General features: G+C 44.5%; 1 protein-coding gene across 5 annotated transcripts in view; it reads left to right on the forward strand.

Annotated features, from left to right (window-relative positions):
• The first annotated feature begins 7671 nt into the window (after positions 1 to 7671).
• Positions 7672 to 16579, forward strand: part of SMURF1 (SMAD specific E3 ubiquitin protein ligase 1) — an 89176-nt gene continuing 80268 nt past the window's right edge. For 3 of the 5 annotated variants that reach the window (XM_070460386.1, XM_070460387.1, XM_070460388.1), the window contains exon 1: positions 7672 to 8059. In XM_070460386.1, coding sequence (XP_070316487.1) covers positions 8005 to 8059 — 55 coding nt within the window. In that variant the 5' untranslated portion in view covers positions 7672 to 8004. The remainder of the gene's footprint in view (positions 8060 to 16579) is intronic. The other 2 variants (XM_070460389.1, XM_070460390.1) reach the window with 1 other exon arrangement.

Consider the following 16579-nt stretch of genomic DNA (forward strand, 5'->3'; position numbering starts at 1 on the left):
CGAGGAGAGGTCCCTATGCTATACAGGGAGTCCTTATTAGTTATCTATTTTATATGTAGTAGTGTGTATGTATGTCAATCCCATCTCACAGTGTATCCCTCCTCCTCTTTCCCCCTGCTAAACATGTTTGTTTTCTACATCTGTGACTCTATTAGAGTTTATAATCCTGACGTGTAAGGACAGACGGTGTTAATTCCTAGCGGAGCAGGGGTGGCATCCTGGCCACAGTTTCTGATTGAAGAATCTGCTCCTTTGCTGATCAGATGTGTTGATCACAGTCCATGGTTTATTTTAAAAGCTAGCAAGGATTTTATAACCCCTTGAAGTTTTTCTAACAGATCTCATTTTTGCTTAGGTTACCTAGCGTTGATTTGGACATTCTGGCCAACATAACTTTGTTGTGGATCTTTGCACTTCCTTGCTGTCTTCCTTTAGTTGAGACATTAGAAAAGCAACTGGATGCCTTTCACAGGGGTTCTCAAACCTGAGCTTGCATCAGAATCACCTGGACGGCTTGTTCAAAGCCAGACTGTTGTGCTCACCTCTGTAGTAGGCCAGGGCATGCTGGAGAATTTGCCTTTCTTATTTTTTCTTATTCTAAAAAATGTTTTTGTAAAAATTTATTTTTAATTGGAGGATAGTTGCTTAACAATATTGTGCTAGCTTCTGCCACACAGCAACGTGAATCATTCACAGGTATACGTATGTCCTCTCCTCTTGACCCTCCCTCCCACTTCCCACTCCATCTCACCCCTCTGGGTTGTCAGGGAGCACCTTGTTTGAACTCCTTGGGTCGACCAGCCAAGAATTTGCATCCCTAACAGTCCCCAGGTGTCACTGCTGCGCTGGTGACCACACTTTTGAGAACCATTATCTTAGAATATAGAAGCACCTCCTCCGAGCTTGCTGTAAGACTAGCAAAAATTTTTAGGCAACAGGCAAGTGATTCGGGGTCTTACTTGAGATTTCCTTTGGTTTGTTGATTTCCCTGGTTATTGCCTATATATTGTAGATGAGATATAACAAATTTAGAGAATTTCTAATCTTATTTTTCTGGGCCAAAGAAATCATGGAATCTGTAAAGAGTAATAGACTAGAACTTTAGACATCTTTTGTTTACTAATAATAAAATCATTCTGAATTTTTTTTCTTTCTTTTTTACTTTTTAAATTGTGAAAGTAGGATAACACATTTACAGGAAACTTGGAAAATACAGAACAAAATTACATATGGTTCCACTATATATACAATTATTTAAGTAGATAAATTAAGATTTTTAGTTGGAGTTTCAATATCAGACTCTCATAAATTAATAGAATGAATAGAAAAGTAGAAGGATATAGTAGACCTGAAAAGCACTATGAACCATTTCAACATAATTAAGATTTATACAATTTTTACACAACACACACACAGAGTGAAGTTGCTCAGTTGTGTCTGACTCTTTGTGACCTCATGGACTGTAGCCTACCAGGCTCTTCCATCCATGAAATTTTCCAGGCAAGAGTACTGGAGTGGGTTGCCATTTCCTACTCCAAGGGATCTTCCTGACCCAGGGACTGAACCCAAGTCTCCCGCATTGCAGGCAGACGCTTTACCGTCTGAGCCCAGGGAAGCCCTTTTACACAACAGCAGGATACAAATTCTATTCAAGTTCCCATAGACTATAAACCACGATACATGGAACATATCCAGGGACATAAAATAAAGTGCAAAAATGTTATGGTCTAAAGATATTAAAATCATACTGAGTCTGTTCTCTTATCACTGTGGAATTATGATAGGTAACAATATCAAAAGATATTTTAAAATAGCCCACATATTTTCAAGTGCAATGTAACATTTACTAAGACAGATCTTTGACTTAGCCATTGAAAACCTCAATAAAGTTAAAGGACTGGAAAAACACAGAGGGTGATTGCAGAGAATAAAGCATTTAAATGAAAAATTAATATCAAAGATACTTTAAAATCAAGCCTATGTTCTTCACAGCGTCTTACTTTTATTTGGATAATCAATTTAATTGCTTAGAACACTGCTAATTTAAGTGGGAGCTACTCTCTAAACAAAATTACATTTTTAAATGAATAATAGCAGTTCAATTATTTTCTCATTTTCACTCATGACCTTACTTGTTTCTGAACACAAACTGTGGGGTTCAGCTATGATCCTTAAAGACTTTAGAGTTATTTTTCTGGGATTTCCCCTAATTACTTGGCTGCATCTATTTGAAGAAATAATCTATATCTCAAATAATTCCACAGCCATAAAACACAGTGACCACACACCTATCAGGATGGCTGAAAGGAAAAATAGCAATACGAAATGCTGGCAAGAATGCTGAGGAGCCTTGCTTGTAGGTAAGTGAAGCGTTATAACCACTCTGGAAAAGTTTGGCCGTTTCTTTTTATAAAACTAAACATGTCCTTTCCTTATGACTCGGCAATTATACTCTAGGGTAGCTTATCCCAGAGAAATGAAAAGTTCTGTTGACATCAATACCTGTACACAAATGCTCATAGTAGTTTATTTGAAGTAACCAAAAATTGGAGTTAGTCCAGGTGCCCTTCAAAGGGTGACTGGTTAGACAAACTGTGATACATCCATCCTGTGGAACACTACTTAGTAGTATAAAAGAAAGAACTATTGATACTTGTAACCACTTGGATGACTCTCCAGGGAATGATGCTGCATGAAAAAAAAAAATCTATCCCCAAGGATTACATTCTATATGATTCCATTTTTGTAACATTTTAAAATGAACAACATTTAAAATGGCGGTCAGATTAGTGGTTGCCAGGTGTTGAGAGTGGGACAAAAGGTGTGGGTATAAAAGGGCAACATGGGGGATCCATGTGGCATTGGAAGTGTTCAGTGTTTTGACCATGGTGATGGATACTTGAACCTACCATATGTTAAAACTGTATAGAACTTAGCATGCACACACACACACCAGTGTAAGTAAAACTGGGAAAATATGAACGTGATTGGACTGTATCAAAGTCAACACCCTGGTTGTGATATTATACTACAGTTTTGCAAAAGGTTACCATTAGGGGAAACTTGCAAAGTATCTAGAAGCTCTCTGTATTTTTTACAACTTCATGTTTAAAAACATTATCTCAATAAAAATTTCAATAAGAAAAAACAAGTAAAAAACCTTACCAATGATAATAACATACTAAGATTTGCATCAAGTTTAGGTTGTAATTTAGAGAAAGATCCTAAAGCCTTCTGGGCATAAAAGAATAGATGAATGTGCTAATTAATCACAATTGTTTTTTAAATTTTTATTTATTTATTGGTTGTGCTGGGTCTTTGTTGCTGTGAGCGGGCTTCTCTCTAGTTGCCATGTGCTTCTCATTGTAGTGGCTTCTCTTATTGCAGAGCACAGGCTCTAGGGCATACAGGCTTCAGTGGTTGTGGCACATGGGATTAGTTGCCCTGCGGCATGAGGAATCTTCCCGGACCAGGGATTGACCCAGTGTTTCCTGCCTTGGCAGGTGGAATCTTAACCACTGGACCACCAGGGAAGTCTCACAATTATTTTTTAAAACTTGATGTTTAGGTGAAAGTAAAAGGATCCTAGATCTACAAAAGACTGGAAAGGTTAGTTTGATGTAGCCACTGGTCTCAGAGGCACCAGCTCAGGTCTAGACGTGTCTTCTCAAGAGGCATGTTTTAGAGCTGTCAACTCCCACCAAGGATTCCCTGCATGATATTCCAAACAGATTTCCCTAGGGCCATAGAACTTGCTGGCTTCAAAGCAAAGACAAGCACATGCATTTTACATTTACTAATTTTGTTGTTGTTGTTTAGCCACTAAGTCGTGTCTGACTCTTTGCGACCACATGGAATGTGACCTGCCAGGCTCTTCTGTCCATTGAATTTCCCAGGCAAGGATACTGGAACAGGCTGACGTTTCCTCCTCCAGGGGATCTTTCCAACCCAAGCATCAAACCTGCATCTCCTGCATGAGGGCAGGCAGATTCTTTACCACGGAGCCACCAGGGAAGTCCTCTTGAACACATACATATGGGATATTCCCAATGCTGTCCGTTTGATCGTTGCCTTTAGATTAGGAGTTATGGGACCTTACAGGAACCATAAATTGGTTTCAGGTGTTCATGAACCCATGGAAATTGGATGCAAAATTCGGTGTGTACTTGCACAGATCAATTTTTCTGGTGAAAGTCTCCATTGTTGCTATCAGATTCTCAAAGAGTTTGGGACTCAAAAAAGAAGAACTACTGTAGTCAGATCTAAAGAAATTTTTTTTCTTCCACTGGAAAACCTTTCAAATGCCCAATAACACTGAGTCAGGGAAGTGATACATCTGGGGGCAATAAAATCAGTTGCCAAATCCTGCACAGAAAGCTGGATCAAGACTGCTTTCTGTAAAGTCATCGCAAAGAGGATACTCAAAGAAACTCACTGAACTTCGTCTCTGTCTCAGCAGAATTGTTTGGCATTTCCTGTCTATTTGTCAAGATGGCTTTAGGAGAGAGTAGACATCCTTTCCTATCCATGGTGAACTGGTCCAGGACCTGCTGAAGATACCAAAATTTTTGGATGCTCAAGTCCCTTATAAGATGGCATAGTATTTGCATATAACCTAAGCTATCTTCCTGTTGGGTCAGTTTTTTGCCCTCTGTTCTTGTCTTGTAGCAAAGAATTGAAAGGACAGACCAGGACAGCTCAAGCAGGCAGGATTTATTAAGCAAGTGGCATGCAGTACACACTTGAGATGTTAGAGCAGACCAGCCCTGGTAGGAGTGACCTCAACCTGTTTTGGCTTCCCTTTTTATACTTTTTGGAGGTCATACTTTGGAGGTTCCTGGGGCTCAGTTTGCTATTCCCCCATGTAAAATGGGGTTTGCACAGAAGACCAATCAGGAAAGAGAATGCAGATAGGGTGTATGCTCAAGGCCCATCAGGGAAAGGGGTGTGTCAGGCATATTTTCCCCAAAAGGTTCTCACCCGCAGGTGTGGTTTTCCTTTTCTCAGGCTCCTTCCTTTCCTTTGTCTGGTCTCTGCATGCTTCTTACCACTTCCTCTGACTGCCATCTTGGAACCTGTTTCCCTATTCTAGCTACCTGACATTCCTACCGGAGAAGGCAATGGCACCCCACTCCAGTACTCTTGCCTGGAAAATCCCAGGGACAGCGGAGCCTGGTGGGCTGCCGTCTATGGGGTCACACAGAGTAGGACACGACTGAAGCGACTTAGCAGCAGCAGCAGCAACATTCCTATAGACTTGAAATCATCTCTAGATGTAGATGCTATGTAAATAGCTGCTGGTACAGAGGGCAAATTCAAGTTCTGCTTTTGGGAAATTTCTGGAATTTTATGAGTATTTTTTATCAGAGATTGGGTATCAGGGTACTTTTTTTTTTTTTAAGGTTTAATTTGGAGCTGAGAAGTACATTGAACACATTGAGGATATTTGTGTAGTGAGATGTTTTTTTTTTTTTTTTTTTGCCACTCAGCATGCAGGATCTTAGTTCCCCAACCAAGGATCAAACCCATGTCCCCTGCATTGGAAACATGAAGTCTTAACCACTGGACCACAGGTGGGGAAGTCCTTCAAGGTACATCTTAAGTTTGATATAAGGCTGGCCTACAGCCTCAGCACAAAATTGTGGGTGATGATTTTTAAGTGGGCAAACATCTTTCTATCATCTTTATCAACTTTTAATCGAGTTGGTGTAAGGAGAGAAGATTCAGCAGCTATGTGACTGCACTGCCACTGAACCCTGCGCTAGAAAATGCATTCACTTTGCACAAGCTGTTCCCTCTGTCTACAGTGCCCTTCCCCACTACTTGGCCCAAAAGACTTCAGTTTGCCTCTAAATCCCTAGATCAAGATCTTCTGTGACTCTTCTGAGCTCTCCCCCATCTCTGTCCTCTGAGGCAGAGTGGTCCTGTGATCTATGTTCTAGCCTCTGACACTGTGTCTTGTCTGTTTCAGCCATTCAGCAGAGCCTTGCAAGTGCTGTAGCTCTGACTTATTTATGTTTCTTGTCTCTATAGTCATGTATTACTTGCTAATGAGTAAATAAAATGCAATTCAGTAACCTCCAGAATTAGCCTTCTGACTTAGGAATTGAGGAAACAACTAAGAAAAGGCCTGGACATCCAGGAAAGTAAGAAAACAATGAGGTTAAGAAATGAAAGGTTTTTAGGTCAGAAACAGCTGGCGTAAGAACAGGGTCCAGCACTCAGGTAAGCAGAGAAAGGAAGACGTTTAGTGTAGTTTACAGAGAAGAGGCTCCTCGAATATGGGAACCGAGTGAAGGGAGAAATACTGACTGGATTGAAAGTAGAATGGGGATACCTTGAGGCATTGCAGACTCTAAATGGATTTATTTGGATCCAGGGACTCGGTGACAATCGTCTCAAAGAGAAACAGAGCTGGATACTGGATCCACTGCTCTGTTGCTTCAACATAGCTTGTATTCTTGGATATTTCACTAGACTCACTCAAAGTCTGAGCTGCAAGGGGCCACAGAAATGATCTCGGTCTGTCAAAACTTTTAAGTCGCCGATGGAGGCTGGGAGAGGCAGCCTTGAATCCAGCTCCGGAGTCTTGAGCTCAACAAGGGCAGGCGGGCATGTCAAGGGGCTCTAGGAAGAGGGTTCTGTGATGAAGACTGTGACCCCAAGGAAGGTCCCCGGCTGCAGGGGACGGCTGCAAGGGTTTCCTTAAGACACAAACCAAAGAAGGCATCCAGAGAATCAGGTAGTTGGTCAAAAACAAGTCTGATAAACAAACCCAGTTTTCCCTATCAACCTATTTCCTCTTTGTAACAGGTTAACAGAGGAGTTTGTTTGCTGAAGAAAGCATAATGAGCTTTACACCCTGAAACTCTGGGAGAAGTGTTAGCAGAAGGCAGGGAAACGCGGGCCTTAAAGCTACCTTTTTGTTTGGCTCAAGCGTCTGTTTACTGGATGGTGACAACATCTACCTCTTTATCGGCCTCTCGCATCTCATTTACCTTGCCCATATATGGCACTTCCCGCGATTCTGGCAACTTTGTTACGGGTCAGGAGAGAGCACTAGTTGCCCAGAACACACCTAGGGGACTTTGTCTCTTTGAGAAGTCCCTCCCTTGAATTGCACTTTTTAAGAGACTCTTTACTAAAAGTAAATAAACTGGAATTGCACGCCTATTCGTGCAAAGCGCTTGGTGTAATCACAGACCTCGGTTTGCTGTAAGCCCCCCTTCAACAGCTCTCACGAGCTCGGAGCCTTGAGTGAGAGGCCTGGAAAATCGATGCCGTTCTCTGAACCTCAACGTCCGCATCTGCAGACCGGTTCTGTGGGAGAATGTGGCGGAGAACGAGAACGACCCCACGCGGGCCTCGCCGTCCTTCCCGCCCCGGGGCGTGCCCGGCGCTCGCTCCCGGCCGCCGAGGCTCCGCACGTCGTGTCGGGTCCCCAGGGCCTCTGGAGAGCACAGTGGCAGCCTGCGATTCCCCTCTTCCGTCCCGGTGCGGGACACCCCAACCACCGGCTTTGGGACTCCGCGCGCCCGGGGGCTGGGCCGGCGACGCGGCCGCGCTCCGAGCCCCGCCCCGCCGTCCCTGCGGGCGCGCGCACGCACAAACGCAGGCGCGGGGCCGCACGGCGCGGGCGCGCGCAGGGCCGGGCCGGCACGGCGGCGGGCGCGCGCGCGGCTCCGGGAGGCGGCGGCGGCGGAAGCGGCGAGGGCGGCGGGCGTCCGGCTCTGAGGTGGTGGTGGCGGCGGCAGCGGCGGCGGCTCCGGACTGGGCTCGGCTGGGAGCGAGCGAGGGTCGGGGGCGCCGGGTGGAGCGCCGATCCCCCGGCTCGACCATCTGCCGGTCGCCCGGACGCCTGGGCCGCGGAGTTTGTGTCCCGGCTCGGACCCCGGCGCCCAGCCCGGAGCCGTAACCTTGAGGCGGCGGCGGCGGGGCCGGGCCGGGCCGGGCCGGGGGGCGGCGGCGGCGCTGGATCCGCGGCTGCCCGATCGTTGGCGGGAGATGTCGAATCCCGGGACGCGGAGGAACGGCTCCAGCATCAAGATCCGTCTGACAGGTACGACCGGCAGGAGGCCCCCGCCGGCGCCCGCTCGCAGCCCGCACGGCCCCTCCGGCAGCCCCGGAATTTCCCGCAGGGCGCCCCGGGGAGGTGGCCCTCCCCCTCGCCGGCGGCCGTCCCGGGACCGGCTCGCCCCCCTAGGCGGGCGCCCCTCGCAGCTCCCTCACGGCCCCGCCCCCGCCTCCGGCCCCGCCCCCTCGCTTCTCGCCCCCACTCGCCCCCTGGCTTCCCTGTTTCCCCCCACGACCTGCCCCCTCGCGTCTCCCCTCCTGGCCTCCCTCGGTCTCACTCCCTCCATCCTTCTCTCTCCCCTTCCCGTCCCCCTACTCGAGCCTTTCGCTCCCCCATCCCGGCCCCGCCCCCTCGCGTCTCCCCTCCTGGACCCCCTCCGTCCCCCCCTCCATCCTCCACGCGCCCCTCTCCTCCTTGCCCCTCCGTTTCTCTCCCCCCTCCATCCTCCTCGCTCCCTTGCTCACGTTATCCTCCTGGACCCCATCCGTCTCCCCCTCATCCTCCCCACTCCCCTCTCCCCCTCACTTCTCCCCTCCTGGACCCCTTCCGTCCCCCCCACCCCGTCCTCCTCGCTCCCCTCGCCCCCTTGCCCCTTGCTTCTCTCCTCCTGGTCCCGCCCCCGCCCCTCACCCGCTACGTCCCCCTCCGTCCCCTCGATTTCTTCCCTCCCCCCTCACCTGCCCCCCCCCTTTTTCCCCTCTTGGCCCCGCCCCTCTCTTCTCGCCAGGTTTTCCCATCCTCTGGCGTTTCCCTGTCTCCCCCCGCCCCCACCTGCCCCCTGGCTTCTCCCTCCTGGTAACCACCCCCCCACCTGTTTCTCCCCCTTCCCGCATCCTTGCTCTTCCTCTCTCTACCCCCCGCCCCCCACCCCCCACTTACCCCCTACCCCCCACTTGCCCCCTAGCTTCTCCCCTCCGCGCCCCGCCCCTTTTGAGCCCCGCCCCCTCACTGGTTTCCCCCCCCCCCCAAATCCCGCCCCCCGTTTTCTACCTTGTCCCGCCCTCGCTTATCTCCCAGCCCCGCCCACTGCCTCTGTCTGGCGGCCTCCACCCTTTCCTTCAGCCTTTAATTCCTCAATCCAGTCTCGTAGCTTCTGCCGGTCCCGGTCCCCTCACTTCCCCTCTGGTCCAGACCTCTTCAGTCTGGGCCGCTTCCTCTCTCTCATGCCAGGCCACTATCTACTCTGGATGCTGCTGCTTCAGTTCTTTGCGTTACCGTCACCCCTGTCCCACCCACGTCACCCCCGCCCCCCGCAACACACACACACACGCACACACACACACACACGCACGCACGCACGCTCGCACACGCACACTCTGGAAGCTTTGGGAGCTGCATTAGCGCAGGCTTCTTGATTCACTCTCATTGAGTCTTCAATGAAATGCCCGTGTCTCCTAGGTGGCTCTGTAGTGCCACCTTCAAGGGTGAGCGCGAAGCTCTGTTCTCGGCCTGCAACGTGGTGGTTCTGGTGTGTGTAGCTGCCAGTCGTGTATGCCGGCCGTGCGGCGGGCTCCAGAGATCCTGGACCAGTGTGCACCCCCTTCTGTCTTTTCCTCGCTCTCCCCACTACTGCTGCCCCGTCTCCTGGTTTAAATTCACACCTGAGGCTGGATTGTAGTGTGGCAAATACGGTTCTGCTGGGGGACTTTCCAAACGCAATTATTTCCAGCTCTGGAAAGGAAATATAAAGTTTGGGCTAATCCCTGTTAGGGGTTTTCCCCTGGATTTTTCTGTTCAGTGACTGGTCTGATGATGACTTCAAAGTCAGTCTGGTCAGATTCTTTAAAAAAGAGAATGAGCATTTGGGATGGCCCTCAATTATTGGTGAAATCCCTGAAAACAACAGAGAGTGATTTTTTTTTAATTAAAATTTCCTCTGAGAGTTCTTAGTTGTTGTATGATCCATTTTTTTGTTTCAAGGAAAGGGAGGTGGTTTTTTTGTAGAACGATGTCAGATCAGGTTATAATTAGATAACACAATCAGATCACAATGATTTGGACCCAAATCCAGACCCTGGTTTTGTCAGTAACAGGTATGTCCCAGGGATCTTTGTTTCTGGAGAGATACAATTCTTTATTCCAGGGCTGGTAGGAAACTCTCACTATGTAGATGCAATATATACAATGTTATTTTTATGGTTACATAAAAGCCACGTTTTTTGCTTTGTAATACTTGTAAAACTTTAATGACTGACACCTTTCATTTGGTTCTCATTTGCAGTGTAATCTATAATTGACATGAGATTGGTTTCAGGTTTCTTGTTAAGAGCAGAAGTAACTGATTTTGTGAGTTGGATAAAAGTGTGATTAATGTTTTAGAAGGACTAGGTTTTAATTACAACATTTGTGTCAGGTGTATATTATTAATCAAGGTTAGCAGGTCTGGACCTGAGCCTTTTCCACTTGGAGTGGGGGTTTGTTCTTCCCAAATTATTTTTAGTCTCAGGAATCTATTGTTTTTATTTCGTTTGCGGCGGTGCGCCGGCTTCTCATCGCCCTGGCTTCTCTTCTAGCCCAGTGGGAAGGGTTCTAGGGCACTTGGGCTTCAGTAACTGCCGCGGGTGGGCTCAGTAGATGCTGTCCCCGCTGTCTAGCACGGGCTCAATAGTTTACCGCTGAGCCACCAGGGAAGACAGTTTTCAGGAATTGAGATGTCATAGATGCGGAAATGCTTCAAAGAGCTTTTGGATGGTTCTTGCTATTGAAGAATCAAGTTATGAACGTTCTTTCCCAAATGCTTTTTCCCTTTCGCCCTGCTGATGTTATTCCTGATCTGAGGGACTCTGTGGTCTTCCTTGCCGAGAGGTTGAGAATTTAGTGTTGATTGCAGACGCACATGATGCCAGTTGTCTGATGAACGTTAATTTACCTGGAAACTACGTAAATTATGTGGAATCTACGTAATTTACGTAGGAATGAGCTACCTTGTTGCCAACAAGTGGGAGGGTAGGTTTCTGGCCCCATCTTTGAGCTTGTCAGAGGGTGGTTAAAATCTCTTCTGGAAACTTGGGAAGCCATCTTTCAAGAGGTGTGTACTTTTGTTACTTGTTTAAAAATTTATTTCCCTGTTTGATATTTGAAAAAAGTGATTTTTTCTTTTAGAATGAGGGTTATTCTAACCAGTCAGGGAATACCACGCAGGGCACAGTAAAATGAAAAGCACGAAGAATTGGATTATAAAAGAGCATTGAGAACTTCGCGGTACACAGTTATTTTTGGTGGTTGAGTAGAACATTGGGTTTAGAATTAGAAGACTTGATTCTGGTAAGATCTACCATTAACTATGATATGGAACAAATCATTTACCTTTCTGAGTTCTCCGTTTCCTAATATATAAAATAGGATTTCAATTCTGTTATAGTTTTCTTTTTCTTCTTGAGGATATATCAGTTTGACTGCCTACCTGTTCCAAATTACTGTTTGCTTATACTTTTGTTAAATTTCAGTCCTGATATTTAGAGTTTATGTTAAAACACAGCACCTCTGTTTGATTTATGCCAAGCATTACTTTTGTGTAATGGGTACATTTATGATTTCCGCCCCACCCCTCCCCCTTTCTCTGGAACCCTTTTTGTTTTTGAAAACTATTGGGTCGCATGTTGGCCTTCTTTGGAAAGCAGGCCTAAATTAGTAGTAGAACGTGTAAGTCTTTATGTTGAAAAGAATATGATTTTAATGAGTGTGTTTGTGATATCTTAAGAGGAATATCATTCTTAAATGGTTTCAGTAGGCTTGGAGCATAATATGTACAAAATCAAGTGATCTTGGTTGAGGAGCATTATTTTGTAGACATTTTATTTATTTTTGTAGACATTTTAGAGTCCTCTGACAAATACTTTGGAAACACTTTTTATTTTAAATTCAAGCAGAATTTGCAAGAACTTTGTTCTTACGTGGTACACAAATGAATCCCAAATACGTTATTTAGGCCACTTTGGTAAAAGAATGGACATCTTGAGCTCTCAGGGTTCCACAGTGCTCTTCAAACAAATTCAGTTTTATTCCACTGTTAGCTGGTGAGTTAAAGTGCGGTGTGTGTGCTCAGCTGCGTCTGACTTTTTGTGATCCCATGGTCTGTAGGCCGCCAGGCTCCTCTGTCCATGAAATTTTCCAGGCAAGAATACTGGAGTGGGTTGCCATTTCCTACTCCTGGGAATCTTCCCCACCCAGGGATTGAATCCGAGTCTCCTGCATTGGCAGGCTGAGTCTTTACCACTGCGCCACCTGGAAAGCCGAGTTAGTTAAAAAAAACGAATGCCCAAACTTTTTTTTTTTTGGTGCTTTTATGCCTTGAAACACTCTCAAATGTCCTCGTGTTTTTATATCTTTCGGAGCGTGACTGTGTGCCGGGAAGGGAGAAAAATTCTAATTCCAAGTAGAGAAGGGGAAAGAGACCTTCCTTGATAGCCTTTGGATGTAGAAGCTGTTTTTAGAGTTGTAGCATGTGTAATGTAAGGCTGACTTTTTTGGTATCTGGATGATCCAGCTTGGAGAAAAGCAGTTGTAGTTATTAACTGTTAATAACCTTAATTGATCAACCACAGGTGACCTGAGTGATTCGAAATAGTTGTTTTTCTTAAAGATGAAGAAATCTGAAGACGTTGCCTGTGTCAGTTTGTACCAGCAAATAACCTGAATTATGTAAGGCAGGCAGAACTCTTGTTTTAATTAGCCGAAACTGTGATGAGGGACTAAATCATCAGTATTTACCCTCCACCTGAGTTTACCTAACAATGTTTCAGGTTCATGAAGGTACAGTCAAAACACTTTTTTGAATTGAATTATCTAAGGATGAGTGGTGGGCTTAGATCAAATGCTTATTCGAAACTTAAACTGCAGTTACACTTTAAAAGCAATCGCCTTCTGCCAAATACATGTTCTCGTATTGATTTTATTTTTGATTTGGTTACATCCATGCTGTGTTAAGAAAAATCTTTTCCCTCAAATCCATTAAAAAAACAAAACTTTGACCGACCTAAGTGACTTGAGAAATGAACCTGTCCATATGCCCTATTTCTGTCTGTATTTTGATTGTAGTTGTGATTTATCAAACTACAATTTTTTACCTCAAGCCTATTTCTTTGTCAGTTCAGAACTCCTATTTTTGCAACCATGAAAGTCGTGTCTGAACTTCAGTTTTTCTTTCTCTTCTCCAAATTTTCCTTTTCTGTGTTCGGTCACATTGGCCGTTTCTAATGTGGAACATTGGGTGAGGGGGAGGTCCTGGGGACTGAGTCATTTGCGAAGAAGTATTTCCTAATGAATTAAAAAAAGAAACAAAGACTGACCCTTAATATTTCAACATTAGCTCACTGATCCAGTTCACTGGCCTGGCTGTTTTGTAACATGCTTGTGGGCACTGGTTAAAAGTTAAAATAGCTGAATCGTGCATTTTCTTGAGTGCTAAGAGCAAAAAGGAAGTTCAAAAAACCTTCTGAGATGGATGAAATAATTGAGTGTTCATACCATGCTCTGATTTTCTGGGTGAGAAACCCTAACTTTTAGGATTCTCAAACCGATGTTTTTGTTACTTCAGAACCATTTCAGTGGTTAAATGTCTTTAAAAAAAGAGCATGTAAAAAATAATGTGGGTTTGTTGTGGTTTTTTTTTTTTTTTTGGTCACTGAACAACCTAAATGACTAGTTGGCTTGTTTTGTCAATGAATTTTATTGAGAGAAAGCCCCTCACTTAAATTGTCTTGTTGTCAGCCGCATCTAGCTGCCCGCTCTCCCTAAGGCCACTCTAGTTAAGAGCAGCTGAGCTCTCTCTCATGAAGGAAAAAAAAAAAGCTCATGGCCTTGTGGATCAGGCATGTCTTCTTTTTAAAACGTTACAATTCTTGTTGTGTCTATAGATGAAATTGAATCCATTTAGATACTTAAACTGAAGGAAATGTTGTTTCCGTATTTCTAGATTAAAGGGGAAAAAAATCCTCTTATTGTTTTAAAACAGGGTTTAAATAATGTACAATCAGTGCGTCTGGTGATGGCCCCACTCTGTAATTCCAGCTGTGTTCACCTCCATTGCAGCTGAAAGGAATTCTAATTGGCTGAGGAATGTTGGCAGCGTCATGTATCACAGAACACGGACCTGTTATGCTGGCTGCCGGGTGATGCGTTTCAGATGTTTGAGGCTCCTGAGTCCAACTGGAAGGTTGCTTGCAGGGAGTCTGGAAGGGAATGTTGTGAAGCGGGGCTTGCAGACAGCAAGCAGCCTGATTTGCTTTCTTCTTCTTCTTGTTGGGCATCCGCTAAATTCTCTAAAGGCCTTGGTGCTTCCTTGTGGCTTAACTACCGGAGTGGCAATCAGAAGGTCCGACTTCCCTTTCTAACTCACAGAAGTGCTGCAGTGAAGAAAGAGGGTGGTGGAATTATCATCCATTTGTGACTCAGTTTTCTAGTCGGTAATGGAGGTACCTGCCTTTTTCTATCAGGCAAGGACTTGATATGGATTCAATATTTGGACGAGTAGTTGTGAATTATTCCTAGAGGAGCACAGTGTAAATACAAAGTCATGGATTCCTATTATTTCTTATGCTTAAATAATCATGTAAGTGCTCAAGCTAATTACTGAAGAAAATTATGGAATCTACAGATAAATATGGAAAAATTACACTTAAGAATGAATTGCTGAATTCTCCATGCATTCAGAAAATTCCTTAGAGAAATAGTATCATAAGCCAAGTGGTATCACAGCATCATTTTAAATTGTGAAACCTTGGAAGCATTCCTGTCAAAATCAGGACCAACGCAGGGATGCACTGTCACAGTTCTGTCAGCTAGAGAAAGACATCAGAAAGCAAAATCCCTATTTGCAGGCAGTTATGATTTATCTTTTAAAGTCCAAAAGAATCAGCTGAAAAACAGTTACAAGCAAAACTTTAGTAGTTGGATAGAAAATTTTTCCATGGAAAATGGATAAAAATCGACAGGCTAGGAAAAACACTTGGTAATCTGTATGTTATGAAAGTCTAGCTTGCTTAATATATAAAGAGCTTTCAAAATCAATTACAAAAAGGCCAATAACCTATTTGGCAAAGGATGTGGACAATTCACAGAAAAGAATGAAAATGTATTTCAAACGTGAAAAAAACATGCAGTCTTATTCATGCCAAACAAAACACCGATTAAAACTAAGGGGGAAACAGCTTTCTGTCTAGCAGATCAGCAGTGACTAGAGTTTAACAGTATGTCATGATGACAAAGGTGTGGAAAAGCAGAAACTGTTTTACACTGTGGTTGAGAATATAAATTGGTACAATCGAGTAGGAAGGGCAGTTTGATATCAGATAAGAAAAGTATATGGGGCTTCTCTGGTGGTTCAGAGGTAAAGAATCCACTTGCGATGCAGGAGACTCAGGAGAGATGGGTTTGATCCCTCCTCCAAGGGGAGGAGGGCTTAGCAACCCACTCCAGTATTCTTGCCTGGAAAACCCCATGGACAGAGGAGCCTGGTGGGCTGCATGCAGTCCATGGGGTCCCAAAGAGTCAGATGCGACTAAAGTGACTGCGCACATGCTATGAATGTATATACCCTTGGACCTGACAGTTTTGCCCTTAGGTATTTTTCTTACTGATATTATATTCACACATTTATGTAAAGCCTATATGCAAAATTGTTGCAGCAGTGCTTAAAATTATAAAAGACTAAAAACAACTTAAATCTGCATTAATAGAGAACTAGTTAAATAAATTATGGCATATCCCCAGGGATACATAGCTGTTTAAAAGAATAAGCTAGTGCTTTATATTCTGAGATGGAATATTCTCCGAGGTCTGTTATTGAGTGGGGGGAAAGCATGATTCAGAAGAGTGGAAATTGTACATACTGTTTGAGTAATAAACAAAATGGAAATGTATGATGTATGTGTACAGATATCGCGGGAAGAGTCCTGTTGAAATATTGATTGAGATGGCCTCTGGGGAGGAGAACTAGGACTTGAGGATGCAGATCAGAGCGGGAAAGAGAGAGACTCTGCTTCACTGTATTTCCTTTACTGTTTCATCCCTTCCCCACCCCAGTTCTCGTCCCGCTTTGAGCATATATTGCTTTTCAACAATTAAAAATGGTAAAAACAAACAACAAAAGAATCAACTCTTAAGCAAAAAGAGTTTCTTAGAGCAACTAGTAATTATTTTCAGATATGTTCTGGACATTCAAAGTAATTGTGCCAAATGTATTTTAAAGGGCTGAAATAGCATCTAAGGGTATGTATCCATGTCATGTGTATTTCACTACTAGGAAGCTTCCTGGGTTCTAGAGAGTAAAATGCATTGCATACTTTGTAAGTCTGAATAGATTTTCCCCCCCCAGAGAATATGTTCATTCTGATACTGAGAACCTGTTCCCCAGTCTCCCAAAAAATCCAAAACCAAGCAGAAGCTCAAAAGCCCTGTTCTAGCATAATATTAAAAAGCTATTCCAGTGCAAATGATTCTTTGCAGATTCAGGAATCTAATCCTCCTTAGACCTACTTTTTTATAGAGAGTCTTTTGAAAGACTGG

This window comes from Odocoileus virginianus, chromosome 33 (genome assembly GCF_023699985.2).
Source record: "Odocoileus virginianus isolate 20LAN1187 ecotype Illinois chromosome 33, Ovbor_1.2, whole genome shotgun sequence".
Lineage (NCBI taxonomy): Eukaryota > Metazoa > Chordata > Mammalia > Artiodactyla > Cervidae > Odocoileus > Odocoileus virginianus.